The 19,666-nt window shown below is 37.5% G+C and overlaps 1 protein-coding gene across 4 annotated transcripts in view; it reads right to left on the reverse strand.

Annotated features, from left to right (window-relative positions):
* The window catches only part of LOC120077951 (dynamin-related protein 3A-like), a 69,721-nt gene that overhangs the window by 20,729 nt on the left and 29,326 nt on the right, over positions 1–19,666 (reverse strand). For 3 of the 4 annotated variants that reach the window (XM_039032087.1, XM_039032085.1, XM_039032088.1), the window contains 5 exons: positions 17,590–17,682; positions 17,344–17,481; positions 6,667–6,789; positions 258–353; positions 76–106 (listed from right to left, as the gene is read on the reverse strand). In XM_039032087.1, the coding sequence (XP_038888015.1) occupies positions 76–106; positions 258–353; positions 6,667–6,789; positions 17,344–17,481; positions 17,590–17,682 (481 nt within the window). The remainder of the gene's footprint in view (positions 1–75; positions 107–257; positions 354–6,666; positions 6,790–17,343; positions 17,482–17,589; positions 17,683–19,666) is intronic. The other variant, XM_039032086.1, reaches the window with a different exon arrangement.

Here is a 19,666-nt window from a genome sequence, read left to right on the forward strand (position 1 = left end):
AAAAAAAAGATAAGTTAAGTCATATTCTTTCAGATTTGGTTAACAGAATAATAGTACCATTACGGGACAAAGTACCTTTTTCACCTTCTGCCGACGGACGAACAGCCTGTTAAAATCATTAAAAAAAGTGATAAGAACACTGGGTAATTAATTCTCAGTTTAAATATACTACATTGAACAGAAAAACAACGGCAAAACAAGTAATCAAGGAAACCAACTGAAATACATTTTTCCCACTAATTTACAATATTCGCTACCTGATCAGCTACTATCCCGTTTACTTGCCTTGCCAGAATCCCAACAGTTTTCAAACTTCTCTCTGATGACGTTGCCTTATCAAACTCTACACTATCCTAATCAACATAAAATTTAGTAATTAGTATTAAATATCAATCAAGAACTAGTTTGGATAAAGAATATACCACTTTTTTTTTATGGAGAACAAGAGACTGTATTTGTTAAGAGTGTTGATATAATATTGAATTTGTTCATTTTTTTTAAACGGAAACAAGCCTCATTCATTAAATTAAGGAAAAGAAACTAATGCTCAAAGTACAATATACGGATACAATGAACAAAAAGAACCTAAGGATCAAGAGGTGCACTCAGCCATCTCAACTAGTTTAAGCTTTTCAATCAATTGGTGATTTGACATGGTATCAAAGCAGGAAGCCCTGAATTCGAACCCCCCTATAAAGTCATTTCTTCCCCAACTTGTGGCGCTTTAACAAAATGTGAAGTCACAAGTGAGGGGAAGTATTATAGTGTTGATAGAATATTAAATTTGTCCATAATCCATTAACTTAAGCTTTTAGGTCAATTGGCAATTTAGCAATATTCGAAAGAGAGAGCCAACCTCAAAACAGCCTAAGGGCAAGGGGTAAAGGAAACCTATGAAGTGTGAGTACTCTATGCTAGGCAACTATCCATGACGGGCACGAATACATCTGAACATGTGTCTGGTTCACAATTATACATATCCCCTCCCCCTTTTTCGAATTTGTTGAAGAAAATTTTAAAAGAGAGAATGTCCAGCTAGATTTTCAATCATATCAGTAAAATAGAAAAAGAAAATGAAACAAAAATACTAGTGACTAGTGTGCATAAAACAACCAGAGATGAGGAGTAAAAAGATGATGTCCATCGACAATGTGGATGAAAAGAACGGAGAAGAAGATGTAGGCGATTAACATGGATGAAAGAAAAAAGAAAAAGAGAAGGAAGAGAAAGCTCTCTTGTAGCTGTTTTGGTTGTCTTCTAAGGGAGTGGGTTCTCTCTTACCTTTAGACTGTCTTTTCCAGGTCGTCTAGTGCATAACATACACATGGAAAAAGAAAGGAAGAGTCTGAAAAACGTAAAGGGGAGTGAACCGCTGTGGAAGACAGAATAGAAAATGAAAATCAAAAGCCAAAGCCTTACACATAGAAATCTATTAATGGAATAAAATATCGATACATGATTTGACAGCAAAATGAACATCTAAATCTATACCCTAACCAACATTAAAGAGCCTTTCAAGTTAAACGAAGATCAAGAATTCAACCAAGATTGTGGAACCAAGTGAATGAAACAAAGTATGTTGATTCTCTCAAACCTAAGAATTTTACAGTTAGCACATCAGCAGTTTGCTCTGTACTAGGAAGATAAGGAATACACATCACACCAGTTTCAATTTTCTCCTTTTTCGATATGCTTTGTCCTATCACGTAGAACTGGATTATGGGCGATAGAGATGGCTGCCTTATTGTCACAATTCACCTGTATAGGAGTCTTTTTATCCATATTCCTTCACATGCACTGTGAGCTAGGGCTCTAAATTCTACTTCAGGCAACCACGTTTTGTTTTTTGCTACACCAAGTGACTAGGTTACCTCCAACAAATGAACATTAACCAGAAGTAGATCTTCTTATCCATTGTACTTCCTGCCTAATCAGCATCAGTATAAATTTCAACCTAGAGATGGCTGTGTTTTTTAAACGATATGCCCTTTCTTGGAGTTCCCTTCAAATATCTCAAGATTCTATATGAAGCTTCAAAGTGAATTGAACCGATCCTGACGAATGCACGAACCGACTTACCATGCTTACTGCAAAAGCAATATCTGGACGTGTGTGAGACAAATAAATAAGTTTTCCCACAGGTCTCTAGTATCATTCCCTATCCTTTACTTCCAATTTCAGATTTGGCTCAATAGATATCTCAATTACCCTATGTCACAATCGCACTTTCAGAAGCTTCACTAAGCAAGCATGCGGCACTTGTTTCCGCTCACAAACAAGTCAGCTAATTCGAATATGGAATGTCGATGGCACATCGGGTGCCTCTCATAACCTCCACCCCCGTTTTGGAGAAAACGGTTTTGGAAAACGGGTTTGGAGAAAAAGGTTTTCGCAAACGTTTGTATGTATGAATAAAGAAGAGAAAGATTGTAGTAGGCTAGAAAGCAATAAGCAACAACGGCTTTATAGTATACCATTCCGAGTATGGGGAAGTGATGATTAGTCTTATCCCCATATAGTGCATTCTGAACAAAAAGCCAACTGGTGCCCTTACATATGCAAAAGGACGAGCTGTCACTTACAACAAAAGTACAAGGAAAATAAACTAACTTAACTAATGAAATACATAACATGAAAGCATGATAAAAGGGATTGGACCAGCATGCGGCCACGGACAACACGCCCTGGACAATCATGACCGTTACACCCTACACCCAAGTAAACCTGTTTCTCCAAGTAAATCAATAATATATTTCCTTTGATTCACAAAGATGCCTTTTTTAGGTCTCACAAATTCCATCCCTAGGAAGTATTTTAACCTTCCAAGGTCCATGATCTGAAATGCGCCGGCAAGCTTTTTCTTTAACATATACAATTCTGCTTCATCATCACCTGTAAGAATAATGGCATCTACATAAATAATTAAAATTGCAATATTATTATTTGCATAATATTTGTAGAACATGGTGTGATCAGCTTGACTTTGAAGAAACCCAAAGCTTTGCCACTACTTTCTCAAATCGCTCAAACCATGCTCTTGAAGATTGTTTCAGTCTGTATAGAGATTTCTTTAGTCGACATACTTTGTCTATCCCTAGATCACTTTCAAAACCTGGCGGTAAGCTCATAAACACTTCTTCTTCAAGATCACCATTGAAGAATGCATTTTTTACATCGAGCTGGTGAAGGGGCCAATCTAAATTTGCTGCAAGTGCTAAAAGGACTATGATGGAATTGATTTTAGCAACAGGAACAAAAGTTTCTTGAAAATCAATCCCATAAGTTTGAGCGAATCCTTTTGCATCTAGTTTTGCTTTATATCTTTCAATGTTACCATTAGCATTACATTTTATGGTAAAGACCCATTTACACCCCATTGTTTTCTTATCTCTTAGGAAATCTACTATTTCTCATGTACCATTACATCTTAGAGCATTCATCTCTTCCATGACAACAACTTTCCAATTTGGATCATCCAAGACTATTTCTTGGAACAAATAAGTTGTCTATCCTAGAGGTGAAAGCTTTATAATTAATTGACAAATTTTTGTAATATATAAAATTTGCAATGGGATATTTAGTGCAAGCTCTAATACATTTTCTCAAAGCAATACGAATATCAAGATCAAAGGCAACAGGGACATCAGGCAAGACATTTTCAATGGTTGGAGGGACAATTGTTGAAATAGGAGTGGGAGGTTTGTTACCTGGAGTTTGAGAGTCATCCCTCGGAGTATGAGATTGGATTGATGATGAGTCAGCTATTTGGTCTTTTCTCATTTGATTATAAAACTCAAACTCAAAATTCAGATCAATAGGATCCTTTTGTAGTAATTTTCCCCCTGAATTAGAACTTTCTATACTTGGCATTGAAGAGCTAGCAAGATTAGGACAAACAACATTTGGGAGTGGGAATAGATACATCCAAAAAATTATCATCATCTCTGTTTAATTTCTCCCCCTAAAGAATGGTGAAAAAAGGTTGGTTTTCCAAAACAAGAAACATCCATACTCACGTAAAGTTTTTTTTGCTTGAGAATCAAAACATTTATACCCCTTTTGGCTAGAAGCATATTCTAGACAAATACATTTAATAGCTCGATGATCTAATTTTGATCGAAGATGACCATAACAAATACACCCAAAACCTTTAATAGGTAAATTAGAGGACAAAAGAGTAATTAGAAAAAAATCTTCCAAAACAGCAAGTGGAGTTTTAAAATTCAAAACTTTAGAAGGCATTCAATTTATTAGGTAGATAGCCGCAAGAATTATTTCCCCCCACAAGTACTTAAAAACATTCGTAATAAACATTATGGCCCTAGCAACGTCCAGCAAATGCATATTTTTAGGTTCTTCAATACCATTTTGTTGAGGGGTGTCTCGACAAGTGGATTAATGAATAGTGCCTTTAACTCACTTAAATGTTCATTGAAATATTAAGTTCCATTATCTAAATGTAAAATACCTATTTTGGTTACTATTAAAACATGTGAAAACATCCTTCACGTCAAAATTTTTTTGCTAATAAAAAGACTCGAGACAAGCAAATATGATCATCAATGAAAGTCACAAACCAACGTTTTCCACTATGGATCATAATTTTAGATGGGCCCAAACATCACCATGAATTAGGTAAATGGTTTTGAAGTGAGTAAGGTTTTGGTGAAAGAGAGGAACGATGACTGTTTTGCAAAGATGCAATTTTCACAATTTAAAAAAGAACAATCAACGCCCTTAAAAAGATTTGGAAACAGAATCTTGGGATAGGAAAAACTCATATGCCCTAGTCTATAATGCCACAGCATAATTTGATCTTTGACAGAGGAAGAATGGATACTACTAAAGACCTTAGTTTTTTGATTACCAACATCTTCCTCGAGGTTTGATCCTGAAAAACGCAATGGGATTAAAAGAAAACAATATGACAGTTAGAATCTTTTGATAGTTTACTAATAGATAGAGATTGCAGGTTAATTTAGGGATATGGACAACAGACTTTAGAGTGATATCTTCAATCAGTTTAATGATTCCTTTGCCTGCAATTAGTGAAAATTGTCTTATGCAATTCTCGCATTTTCATTGCAATATGAGGGAGAATAAAAGTGAAAGAGAGAGGACGAACTAGTCATATGATCAGAAGCTCCGAAATCAATATTCCACGGAGATTTATGAGAAGAGAAGACTTGAGGATAAATAGGATAAATACCTGACTGTACCAAGGAAATACAAGGATTATTAGATGATAAATTGGTTGGTAGCAATGCCATGGACTGATGAATTTACTCTTCCTGGTAAGGGTGATAAGAAAAAGGAAATAGTAGACTTAGAGATTCAAAAGAAAAAAATAATCTAAATCGAACCAGTCTATGCGAGCCGAACTGGTCTGTGTGAAAATGAATTGGTTTGATTGAAAACGAACCAAACAAGTTGGCTGCACTGAAGAGGTCCTCAAACACAAACCAAATAATGGAGCCGACGAATGGAACCCACGAATTTGGATCTGATGAACCCACAAACAGAGATGAGAAACCACGAATAGTAGGTTGCCGACGCACAGGTCTGAAGGCTTCGAACGATCTCCACTATGGTAAAAGAAACCCATGGTCTCCACACTAAAACTCACGACAGTGAGAAGTACTGGTCGGAACTGAGATGCCACAAAGGACGGCGTATGTCTGAGGAACGTAAATGGAGCGCAGATAACCAGATCTGGTCAGATTTGGGGGCATGTGCGGACAGGTTTGTCGATTTGGTCGTGGATGGCTGGATCTAGGTGCGTGTGAATCTAGTCGTGGGACTGACGGATCTGGCAGTTTTTGGTCTCAGACAAACTATTATGGATGCACGGGTTGATGCAAAATATTGATCTGAACGGGGCAATGACGGAAGATCTAGGTAGGGGGCAAGGTGGCACGGATCTGGAAATCCACATTAGACGACTTGCAACACCACGCGAACGGAAAAAAATAAAAACCACGTCAGTGACAAACAGATGGATGGAGAAGTGCCGAAAATGGATGAGGACTAATGGACAGAGAGACATCGGTGATGGACAACCAGTGATGGAAACCAGTGGATCAAGTGATAAATAGCTAGGGTTTTTTTTCTTCCTTTTAAAATTAGGGTTTTAGAGACCACTAGAATTTGAGTGCCTCTGATACCATCTTAGCATGAACGGAATCAATATTTTGTATTTCATTGAATAATCATGAGATACAAAGCCCTTTTATATAGGAGAAAGGTTATGTACATAAAAGGAAAATATCATAATAAAAACAAAATAAAATCTTTAATGATTTTACAATACATCAAAATATTTACAACTAAAAGATACACACTCCACAAAGGAGTGCTATAAGAAAATCAGTAACAGCATAACAATCTTTTGTGCCAATTACCACAAAGAAGAATTCAAAGAGCAACAGAGCCCAAAGGCTAGCCATGCTCAAGAGTGAGGGAGGAGGAAAAGAGCACTTTCATAAAATTTCTTCCTAATACAGCTCAATAAGAGAGAGAGAGGGCAGAAAGCACATAAAAATGATCTTGTTCAAAATATTGCAAATCCAAGGTTCATTGAAAGAAAAATTTTCCTTAAAGATAGTGCTTTTTTATTATATACTGTGTGCATATATACACGTGTGAAAATGAACAATAACCATTCACCTCCTTTACCTTCTGTCTGGAGATAGGCAGGGAAACCCTAGAGGATTTGACTTGTTGCAATGCAATCTCAACAGCCTTGCTCCCACCAATAAAATTTGGGTGTGAAGTGTTTATGTAGTTCATCTACAAATACAAATAGATATGATATTTGAGATCAAACATTCTATAAGAATAAAGTGTCAAAACTGGTAAATAGAAAACTACCAAGACAGGTTCTTAAATATTGGTGCAGAGAGGCCAATGAAAACAAAAACTACGTTGAAGTATTGAAATAATTAAATATTTACTTTCACTAATCAGCTTATGCTGTTGGGTTCATTGGTGATTTAACAAATTATTTTCAAAAAACAGAAAAAATCTATTCAAGAAATCTAAATCAATGTCTATTGAGGAAATGCCATCCAACAGAGGGCCATAATTTTTTTTAATAAGAAACTCAAGAGCTTGTGTTGTAGCTGATGTAGAAGTATCCTAAGTGAATGCAGAATGAGTTATCTACAATAAGTTTCCTGTGTGCGTGCAAGAAGATACAAAAAGGTCAAGTAGAAAACAGGGGATCGTGTGAAAATGGTGTTTAGTGCAGGGGATATGCGCCGATCTAAGTGAAATGTACACATACAAGAATGTGATGCGGATGAAATGACTTGTTTATCTCCGTTTATGCGTTAGATTTCTGCTAACTTTCTATTCAGCACTTCTCAATGCGAATGTCATACAATTCCCTATCTTTAGGATGTATGCATTAGTCACAGAATGCAATAAAACACTAGTGCGTCTATCTCTAGGAATGTACCAAGCGTTTCTAACTTAATGCTTGCTTGCTTATTCTCTCGAATAATTCAAGCTAAAGTAGCGTTTACCAAGTGATTCAGTTGGCTTAGGTGTTTAGAAATGGATTTTGCATGAAGTTATAGATGCATCTAACGTAAAGCAAGAAATAAACAGTTACGAAGTGTAATAGATCAAATATGTGAATTCATAAAGAAACGATTGTCTTTACAAGATCAATACTCAATCAAATGAGATGAAGAGAATTAGAATTCAGATGAAAAGAAATGAGTCAAGCCACATAGTACAATCTCTTGTCCTCTTTGGCTCAATTTAAATTCGTGTACAACCAACTTATAGAAGAAATGGAAGAAAATTCTCTCTCGAGCTAAGCTTTCTCCACTCTTTGATCGACGGTGGGGGTGGTTTTCTTCCTTCTCGTGTTCTTCTTGTCACAACAGCACGGCTCTAAGTCTCTAAATTTCAGAATTATACAAATTGTGCTAAGATCCTCTCATCTGGTGGGATTTCTTCTATTTATAGGCGTTGTTCTTCATCAACTTGATGATGGGGCAGCATTAAATTCCATACCCTAGTCAGTCGCCTGACACTCAGATACTTTTCAGACGCCGCCAGCTGCAGATGCCCATGCTTGCAAGTGGTGATTTGACACAAACAGCCTGAATCAATGAATCTTTCTTGCGTTGAAACCCCTCCGACGCATGCCTATGCGTTGATGTTGCCTGCGACACTTGGAATCTTTGTTGAAATCCTACAATATTATGCGTTAGTGCCGCAGTATTTCAGTAATAAACACTCTTTTGCACGAGTTTGGTAGTGTTTGAGTAATTCCATGCGTTTTCTCTAAGAATGATGAGATTTTATCATTAAAGACCCTAACTGTTCCAACTTTTGAGTGACAATAACTTGTATTTCTACAAGTTATCAAGCTTCTCTTATCAATCCTTCCCCAGCAAAACCAGCATGTGCGGTACTTACAATTGCAATTGAATCTGAAACATATGGCAACTGGCAATTGAATTTCCATCAGAATGAATATCCACTAGTAGGTGCATCAATCTTTCAATTGCAATTTTTCAATACAAATCCACTAATAGCTTCTCTTATCAATCTTTCTAGCTCATCACTACTGGCACTTGCAATTGAATTTCCATCAGAATCATACCTATTGGAATGTGCAGTACTTGACTGAGTGCTCGGGTTACCTTGCACAAAAGGCATGTTTGAACCATATTTTGAAATCGGAATAAATAAAAGAGTCAGCCTTAGGAGGAGATTTAACTGACCTATCAGGGAAGATACCAGGAATTTGCACCCTGACATAGCATTCTTCAAGCAAATTTGAGTTAACAATTGTTGTCCAAGAGTTGGAGAAGGATGTCTTCTTCCAGATGAAGTGCTTTGGAAATGGCTTCAGCAGGTGAGATCTTTTCTTTTTTCTTTCTTGATTTTTTTTTTTTTGGAACTCGGCGCTCAAGCAACAGAAGAGGTTTCAAAAGATTTGTAACAGGGATCGATGGGATGGGAGCCAATGGATTGTGCACTTTCATCAATTGGTATTCCAGGAGAGAGACTAATAAATGAGTTCTTATTTGTCATGACATTAATGGAGGAGTTCTGATCTTTCTCCATTGGACTATGATCAGAATTTCTATCGTCACATTCATTAGCTGAATCTGCAAGGTGATTGACTGTAGAGCAGATGTCCAGAGAAAAAGTCTTTTGAACTATCTTCAAGGGAATAACCAGTGACAACCTTTCACTTTTTGCCGCATTAAAATCATTGATGTTTTCAATATGAATAACTTTAAAAGGCTCACAAATTGGACGAGAAATTCGCTTCTCTTTCCTCATTAAATTGGATTTTTTACCTTGACAGCTTGCGTTCACTTTAATAGAGGCATTAACCTTTGGGCTTCCTGCAGCACTGGGGGAGAGCGACTCCTCTGGATTTGGTAGTGGTTTCGACATATTTGGATCCTCGTTTGAAATGGAGACAAAAGGATTCCGAGAGAATGACAGAGTGGGTTGGATTAAAGCTATGAAGTCCACTTTTGGATGATTAAAACTGAAGTTCAATTCTTCATCCGGCAAAACTTGTTTTGATCGGAATAAATCAATAGGATTAGAGAAGTCCTTCAGAATAATTCACCATGAGCAATAATCAAAGGGTTAAGAGCTTCTATATCACCAAAATTTAAGAAAATATTTTCACGTTAAACATCAATAATCTCAATGGTGGAGGGCGTAAACCCCCATAAGTTCCTCTTCACTTGAATTTTAGATTCAGAGCAATTGAGAAAATTTAAAGTATCCGATGCAATATTTTCGAGACCACCAAAGTAAGCTCTGATTACTACTTCAAAGGTTTTTCTAGTCCAATAGTCCAGGGGGAAATTTTTAATTGAGATCCAACCCCCAAAGCCTTTAACTGCTAATGGTCGACTGTGCAGGTATTTGTTTCATTTTTCGAACAATAAATGAAATTTTCCGATTTCTTGCCATTTACCAGGGGAATTAATTATCTCCTCCATCCTTTCATGATCAATCTTAATCAAAGCATTCTCAGCAAATAAAGGATTAATGATAACCTTTCTCTGAAAGTAATCTACCAACGTCTTTGCAATTTCCTTCCAATCGTCAAACACAAATAATCTTAAAACAACCCATAAATTGTTGAAATCTTCCTAAAAAACCTCTGAATTTTTTATTACCCAGAAAATATCCACGCTATGTTTCTTCTGTACTAAGGCAGGGTAGGAAGGCTGCCCTTTTTCCGGTTGAAAGAGGGTGCTCTCCTTTACCTTTACAGAAACAGAGGATGTGCAAGAGGCCTTTTTCTGTCCTATCTCCGTGCAGCTTGAACCATGAGCTTTTAAAAAAAGTGGAACTACAGCCAGCCTTGGTCTTTGAGTTGGTATTTGTTACAAAATGTTGCAGACATTGTCTTGTTCCTTACTTCCATTTCTTCATAAATCCACTTCGCAATTCTAAAAAAGAGTGTCATCCCTTCTGAGAGTCTCCCGAGTGAACATGGATAAAGTAACGACCACTGGAAATAGGCCAAACAACACACCTGAGAAACCAGCATGAAGATGTTCTAAACTTCAATAATCTCGTTGCACCAGATTCATCACGACCATTTTTTTGGGTAAAAAAGATTAGTAGGACCCTGAAGAAGCTCAAAAATGGCATCGATAGACCAACTTAGATGAAAGGGTGATAAACGAAGTACTCAGCGGACTTCCATATCCTCCACGAAAAATGTACCTGAGTCATACAAAATTCAGAATAACAAATCGTTGATTTTTCAGCTTCCCACTTCCATAGCTAGGAATTTCAAGACTTAAGAAAGACGTCGAAAATAGGGAAGAACAAGGTGGGGAAGGTAAAGGAATTAGGAGGCAGGAAAGAGGAGAGAGGAAAGCTTCACCGGAGACTGGCAGACTTCACTAGAGACAAATAGGTTATGCAAGAGACAAATGGGTTACGCCTGAGACAGGCAGACTTCGCCGGAGACGAACAGGTTATGCAGGAGACAAACAGGTTACGCCCAAGACGGGCAGACTTCATCGGAGACGAACCGGTTGCGCCTAAGTCCCATCTAGCAGTTAGTTTAGAGAGTTAATATGCAGGAAACTAAAAGAAAAGGTGTTTCTATCTTTTTCTTTTTCCAAAAGGTTGAATGATATAAAAAGGCTTTGCAAACTTCATCAGATCTGGAGAAGAGAACAAGATTGTGTCATCCGCAAATTGTAAATGATTGCCGGAGAGGTTGGAATTTTTAATACCAAAGCCTTCAATCGTATCTATGGTAATCCCCTTGGTGAGCATCGTGGTAAGGCAATCAAACATTCAAATGAATAAAAACGAGAGAAAGGATCGACTTGCCCAAGACCTCTGGAGGATTTTATCTTACCTTTAGGGCGCCCATTGATAATAATTGACAAATTTGCAGTTGATAGACATCCATTAATCCATCTATACCACATATTGCCAAAACCTTTTGCTACCGATGTATTGTCCAAGAACTCCTAGTTCACTATATCAAAAGCCTTCTCAATTACAAGCTTAATCACCAAACCCTCCTTATTTAGGAAAACAAAATAAGAGGGTAAATTCCAACAAATTCTTCATTATCAATATAAAATGATTTGAGAACATTCCCTGCAATTTTTTTTTTAATACGAAACGATACAAGAGAGATCAAGGTGATAGATACAATGATGCCAAAGATAAAGGAGACAACAAGATACAACTAAAGAGTAGAAAGAAAATTAGAGCCATAACAAATTGGCTAATACAAAAAGTGAGATCCCAAAACCAAAAGCAAATCAAAGTAAAGGCAAAACCAAAAAAGGAGGAAGTCTGGTAGAGCTTAATCCTTGGCCGAATGAAAATCAATGATACCCAATAAGATGCCCCATGAAACCAAAAATCATGAAAAATAGGGCATCCTCATGCTAAAGTGGGGTCTTCTCTCAGCACAGTTTTTGCTTTTTTTCATATGAAATAGAATTCTCAGGGTTTCATAGTTCTCTCAATCCTTTTTTCTTCCTTCTAGATAACCAGTTGGAGTGTTTTCGAGCCAAGATCACCTTTATGCAAAGGCCAAGATCTCTAAACCAAGGTGCGGAGGCCATCAAGTGTGGAAAAGGGCTGAAAGATTCAAAATTATTATGTGGAAAGTAGTCAGATCAACAATGGCCATGGAACGAAAGGTATGATTGCTCATTCCGGCTATTGATTCTACAAGGTTGTTTTTCTTTGGTAGATGAAGGGGGTTCATTGATTTTGTCAATTCTTTAGAACTCAAGGACACGATTGTACAACCTATAGAACAAATCCTATTCAAGTAAGGTCGTGTTGATTTTGTCAATTATTGGAGAGGGATTCAAGAGGTTATGATGAAAGTCCATTGGTGAGGGGTTAGAAGGAATAGGAAGGGCGGGATTGTATCTGATGGGTTAGATTTTGTGAAAGGAATGTTAGTAGCCAAAGTCGGATTGGATGAAAGATGTGTATGAGAAGGTGAAACTGTTAGGGGTTTTTTACCGAGGGGGAGAGGAAGATTGGTGGGAAGATTTTGTGGAAAAGATAGGGGAAGAGAAGTTTGAATAGTTTGGACCATCGATGGAGTGTTAGAGTAAGTTGATGAGATAGGTTGCTTGTGAAAGGCAAAAGGAAGTGGAGAAATATCAGATTTTGCAACTTGGGGGGCGTGATCACTAGTCAAAAGATGGAGTGTGTCAGACGAAAAGGAAGCATTTCCATCTTTACTCTCTTTCCCATTGTTTGGTGCCTCAGATATAGATAAAGGAGGACCAATAGCATGCTCAAGACCATTGGGTAAAGCAGATGAATCATGCTCAAGACCATTAGGTAAAGCAAATGAATCGGGCAAGAGACCAATGTCAATTTTTTCCTCAGTAAGTGAGAGGGAGGTGTGTACCTTCGATTAGATAGGTCCTCCACTCGGTCGATCTCATGCACCGGCAAGGGAAGATCACCATGTTTTTCAACTGAATATTGAATGTGAAGAAGGGCTTCAAAGAAAGGAACAATGTTTACGAGAATAGTGGAAGGGAAGGTGATTGTGTGGGAAATCCTTCTGACAAAAGATCCATAGATCAAACGGCTGAATGCAATAAGGAACATGGAGAAGAGGAGAACCATGATGCGTCTCTTGATCTTCCAATTGCCTTGAGAAAAGGGACTAGGTCATGTATAAAATTTCCTATGCATAGTTACATGACATATAGTAACCTATCTCCTGAGTTCAAGGCTCTTACTACCAGTCTAGATACAGTAATGGTTCCAAGTACTATACAAGTTGCCATGGAAACTCCCGAGTGGAGGGCTGCGGTTATGGAAGAAATAAGAGCCCTAGAGAAAAATGGAACATGGGAACAGGTTACTCTTCCTGAGAGGCACAAGACGGTTGGATGTAAATGAGTATTTACTGTCAAGTACAAATCCGATGGCTCGATTGACAGATATAAGGCGAGACTGGTTGCCAAAGGCTTTACCCAGACCTTTGGTATTGATTACTCTGAGACATTCTCTCCTGTGGCCAAACTCAATACGATCCGAGTGCTATTATCTGTTGCTGTTAATAAAGATTGGCCTTTGCACCAGTTGGATATAAAGAATGCGTTTCTTAATGGAGAACTCGAAGAAGAGGTCTATATGAGCCCTCCATCCGGCTTTGAACACCAGTTTAACCATCGGATTTGTAGATTGAAGAAGTCTCTGTATGGGTTGAAACAGTCGCCAAGAGCCTAGTTTGACAAATTCACCATGTTTGTTAAAGCTCAGAGGTATGATCAGGGGCGCTCAGACCACACGTTGTTCACAAAAAGGTCGAATTCAGGAAAGATTTCAGTACTCATTGTGTATGTAGATGACATTGTTCTCACTGGTGATGATACTGATGAAATCATAAGACTTAAAACGAAGATGGCTGAAGAATTTGAAATTAAAGATCTGGGAAAATTGCGATACTTTCTTGGGATGGAGGTGGCCCGATCGAAAGAGGGTATATCTGTATCACAACAAAAGTATGCTCTAGATCTCCTCAAAGAAACAGGAATGACTAGGTGTAAACCGGTAGACACCCCTGCAGAGTATAATGTCAAACTGAATAATGTTAATAATGGAGCTCTTGTTAGCAAAGAAAGATATTAGCGGTTAGTCGGGAAGTTGATATATTTATCTCACACGAGACCTGATATATCATATGTCGTGAGTGTTGTTAGTCAGTTCATGCAAGCTCCCTATGAAGAACATATGACAGCAGTTGAACGCATCTTACGGTATTTAAAGGGCACTCTTGGTAAAGGTCTTCTGTTCAGGAAGTCTAGTAAACATGGTATAGAAGCCTATACAGATTCGGACTGGGCTGGATCTACTGTTGATAGAAAGTCTATGTTTGGATATTGTACGTTTGTCTGGGGCAATCTGGTCACTTGGAGAAGTAAGAAACAGGGAGTGGTTGTCAGGAGTAGTGCAGAAGCCGAATACAGGGCCACGTGTTTGGGGATATGTGAAGAGATCTGGTTGAAGAAAGTATTAACGGATTTTTGACAAGACAGTGAGCTTCCAATGAAGTTGTTTTGCGACAATAAAGCAGCAATAAGTATTGCCATCAATCTGGTCCAGCATGATAGGACTAAACACGTCGAGATTGACAGACATTTCATTAAAGAAAGATTGAACAATGGGAGCATATGTATTCCCTACATCCCTTCAAATCAGCAGATTGCAAATGTCCTTACAAAGGGGTTGTTAAGACAGAGTTTTGATTACTATGTCAGCAAGTTGGGTCTGATCGATATTTACGCCCCAACTTGAGGGGGAGTGTCGAAAAAGGGTTTGTTTGCCCTAAGGGTTTATTTGTAATTTACTTATGGGCCTAGGGCTTCCTATCTGCCTATTTATTTGAGCAGTCTTTTTGTATTTCAGTGTAACTTAATAATAAGATTCAATCGTGGTTTTTTCTCCCTGACCTAGAGTTTTCCATGTAAATCAGTCTTGTGTTTCTCTTCTTCTATTTTTATTTTTATCAGGCCGCTTCCCAAAAACCACCACATTGATCACCATTATGTTTAAAAGACTCGAGGGATTTCTAATCTTAGTCCATCCTCTACAAAAGGGCACTAGTTCTCCATAGAAAGCTGAATGAGGGAGCTTTCTATGGAAGATGAAGCTTGGTCCTATTTTGTCGAATGAGGGAAGTTACACCCGTATTTTGTACGATGAGGTAAGTTGAATGAGGGAGCAATCGAATTGCCAATGTTGGTCCACGACATAAAATAGGGAGCAATAGAATTGCCAACGTTGGACGATGAAATTGATGAAGTTACAACCGATTGCGAAGAAACGTGGAAGATGAAATGTCTCGAATTGGAAAATCTTGGGTTATTTGTCAGTAAAATGAAATCGAAAAAATTTTGGGTTTTTCACCAGTAAAAAAGACTTGGTTAAATCAAAAGAAGATGAACTGGAATTGGAAAATTGTATGAACCGACCAAGAAATCCAATACATTTATGAAATTTTGAGTTTTTCAACCCATAACCCATGTGAATCACCTTCAGAAGGCCAATCAACAAAAAATGAGAATTCTGATTTTTAATCTAGGCCCCAAATCTTCTAAAAATTCTGCATATCTTCTTACTTTTGAACCAATTAGATCTTGGACTCATTGGCTTGAATCATGAAATTTGGATATTATTGATGTTGGTTGTTCAAAGACGTTTCCATTCAGGTGGCTTACTTTTTTACTATTACCTTCGTTTTCGTTTTAAAACTCGGACGAGTCTTTCTTGGGAGGGATAGAATATGAAGTAATAGGTTTGGGATATTTTGGTAAAATCAAGTTAATCTTGGTTAATCCTTGATTAATTACATTTTAATTACCAAATTAGTTTTTAACCTCTTTTAGTTATTCTTTTAGGACACTTGAGGACACGTGTAATTCTCTACAAATAGAGAGTCTCCCCCCTTTATTTGATATCTTCTCATTCATAATAAAGACTTTGTTGGTTTCTTGAAAATTTCTCTCCTTTTAGCATCAGTAATCTTCGTCAATCTTTAGTAAAGCCTTATCATCCATAAATGGATTAATATAAACTTTGCACTGAAAATAATCTTCTATAGAACACTGAACATCCTTCCAAGAGTAATGAGAAAGCAAATCGGATACGAACAAAACGAAGTTAAAATTCAGAGCCACCACTTTCCCTTTCTTACCCAAAAAGAAGAAACTGCATCCTAAGAATTTCCTACTGCTTTCAACTTGCAGGAAGAATCGGATTCTGAAGGCATCTTGTTCTTAAGAGTTGAGAGAAAGGATTTACCATTTTCAAAATACCATCCAACCTTTTTTGTCAAAGCCAGCAGGAACATGTATAAGCTTTCTTCCTCCTCTGGAAATCCAAATGGAAAATTCAAAATGCAAGCCAAAAGATGGTCTAAATTTGGATAAGCGAATGACACAAAAATCATCTCCAAATTTCCTTTGAAAGAATGAATTAACTGGAAGTTCAAGTAGTTCAACCAAAGCAATTTCAAACCAATACAGAAGAGTAGCTGAAATAGGAACATGCTGATTACTTCCCATCTCCTCCATATAGATCATACAATATTCTCCCCGAATACTGTTGAACATGTTTCAAATGCAACAACTTTTTAAATCTAACGAAGTTGAGATCTAAAAAAATATTGAATAAAAAAACTACAAGACCTAAAGAAGATTGAAGCCCACGGAAGAAAAAAGAAAATCTTAGCAAACAAGTACAAAATGCTGGCCTATGCAGCAAAGGCGGCAGTCGGAGACATTTGGAACGGTGAAAGGGTACAGTGGCGAGAGAGGTTTAGGGTATTGGCAAAGCTGGCCGAGGGTGCGCTAAGGTTACGACGAGGGAAAGAGAAGGAAGATTAGCCAAGGACTAAGGTTACGGTGAAAGAAAGTGGTTTCATCGATCTAGGTTTTTGGGCTAAGGTTCCAACAAGAGAAAAGAACATGAGCTAGGGTTTCAGTGAGAGAAGGAAGGTGGGCTAGGATTTTAGCGAGGCAGAGAGAGGATCGATGAAAATGGCCATGACGGATAGAAAACCAAGGGTTTCAGAAAGGATTTTGGCAAGACATGAACGGAAATAGTTGCAACAGACGACGGCGATGGAGAAGGGTGTGTCGAGGAGCAACTGCGGCAACCAGAGATAAAATGTCGTCTAAGGTTTAGGAAGTGATAGGGAAGGTTTGGCGGCTAGGATTTCCATCATCTCCACTCAGGTATCCCTTAACTAACAATTAATTTAAAATAACAACAACATGATCTTATGCTTATGGATGTAGATCACCACAAAATCAAACATAGATGAAATACCTCCATATCAATAATATGCCCTATAATAATCTCTGAGGGTTCAAGGCCTTCTCGCAAAAAATTGCTCATCACTTCATCCATCCGTTTCCTTAAAACTGGAAATCTTTGTAGTTCATTTACCATGCAACGATGGCTAATCTGAAGAGAGGTCAACCAAATATTAAAAAATTATAAGTAACTAAGCAGGTAATAGGATAAGTAGCACAAAACAAAACAAAAAATAATAATGAATAAATAAAAACCCACCTTTATTAGTTCATCATATATGAACCTTGCGCACTGAAGGCTTGGATCTAATAACCGAGCTATTTGCTTGCGAATAAGAACTTCAAAAGGAACCTACACACGTTGAAAGATCAAATAAACATCAAACTTGGATAAACCTTGTCCATAATATGTTAGGGCTAAATTGTATCAAATGTAGATGATGTAACAGAATTAGGGTAAAGTAAGGTATCTTAGCCAAATCCTTAATTGATTAAGATTGGGATTAGTTTCTTTGATTGATTAGAATTATGATTAGTTTCTTTGATTTATTAGGATTAGGACTAGTCCCTCGACAATGTGTTCCACCTATGAGATGGTTGGTGTCAGAATTCGAGAGACAGATTATTGCTTAGCACGCAGCAAGATACTTGACGGATGTGGCCGTCTTTTGAAAGTGCAGACGGAGGCCTCTGATTTCGCTAGGGTTCTTTTACAATTGTTTATGAGAAAGAAATGCTTTAGTGAAACCTTGGACTAGAAGGCGCGCTTTATAACGCTCCAAAGACCAATGTTGAATCTTGTCAATCCACTTCAAACCCACTCCTTTTTTGCTTGGATCATAGCTTGGAATTAGCCAAAGTTAAAGTATGAGTAGGAAGCAATACATGAAATTTGATAAATTTGGATTAGGATTAGTTTACCTTCCAATTCTCCATAAATATAGGGATTGTCTCCATGTATTGATAACTTTTGGGTGACAATAAAGACTCTGATTTGATTCTTGGAGAACTCTCTCCTTTTGATTTTTTAGACAACATCAATTTGGTATAAATCAATCACCTGCACCAATATTGACTACCATTGGTGGAAGATCGAGAAATTCTTGGCGATGTCGATCGCAAGAGAGAGCTTCAAGAGTTGTGCCCGTTATTGAACAACATCCAATTAGGGGGAACGCTTCCAATTCTGGAAAAGAAAGAAGAAATTGGAGATTTTTTTAAAGATTTTGCAATAATGGATTATAACTATCAAGGCAAATGCCCAAGAAAAGTTGCAGCAGTTGGTATAGGCAAGAAAGTCAAATTTACTCCCAAAAACAATGTTGGAATTATTACTCAAGTGATTCAAAAGAGGAATTTCAACGTCACGTCGCTCATGCTCGATTTTATCAAAGAACATATCAAGATCCAGAATGGAATTTTGATTCCAGTGGTTCAAGTGATACCAATAAAGATTTAAATACAAGTCGAAACATCAAAACAAACTGCCATTACCAAGAAAAAATTCGAAGATCTAATCAATACCAATTTTTCAAGAAATTGACGTAAGAATTTGATGATTCAGAAAGTGCTTCAGAGTGTGAAAATTATTATGGCCAACATCAAAGAGCACCCGTGAATCATTACTGCAACAATCATAAGGCTGAAACTTGTACATCAATCATGAAGTATCGGATGAGATGAAGAACGAAATAAAAGAGAGTCAACGTTTGTTGGCTAAGATGACTCGAAACATGGATAAGCTTTCAGAACAATAATAAGATTTAGATAAAGAAATAATTCAAGAAAATTAAAACCAAGAGATGGTTGGATTAATAGAAGAACAAGAATTCAACCAAGGTTATGGAATCTTGCAAGAAACACAAAAAAGCCAAAAGAAATTCGTAAACCCACAGATGGACCAACTAAGCAAAGAAGAAAAAATGAGCGATGAAAAATCTAAGACAAAAACTAAGGAAGTCATGTACAAGAAAGAAGACTTGATAATTGATGGAGGCAAATCAGGGGCAAAGATGATGACAACCATGGGCAAACAGATTTGAAGAAGTTTCTGGTTGCAACCAATTGCTTGGAAGAGAGCGAGAAAGAATAGGAGGAAACGCATGATCCATTCAACCCAACCCATGCGATCCGACCCAATATGTGCATTCATTCCTTGGCTTGTGTTTCATGCAAACCGACCCCTTCGAATTTGTGAGACCATCCCAAGTTCGGTCCTCCCCAATTTCAATTTGTTCTCCCTTTTCATGGGTTTATTTCAAAGCATTTCTTCACAAATTCTAGGTTATGCAACAACTTTTCATTTGGGTTTATGGGTTGATCTGAAACTCCAACTT

This window comes from Benincasa hispida, chromosome 5 (genome assembly GCF_009727055.1).
Source record: "Benincasa hispida cultivar B227 chromosome 5, ASM972705v1, whole genome shotgun sequence".
NCBI classification, from domain to species: Eukaryota; Viridiplantae; Streptophyta; class Magnoliopsida; order Cucurbitales; family Cucurbitaceae; genus Benincasa; species Benincasa hispida.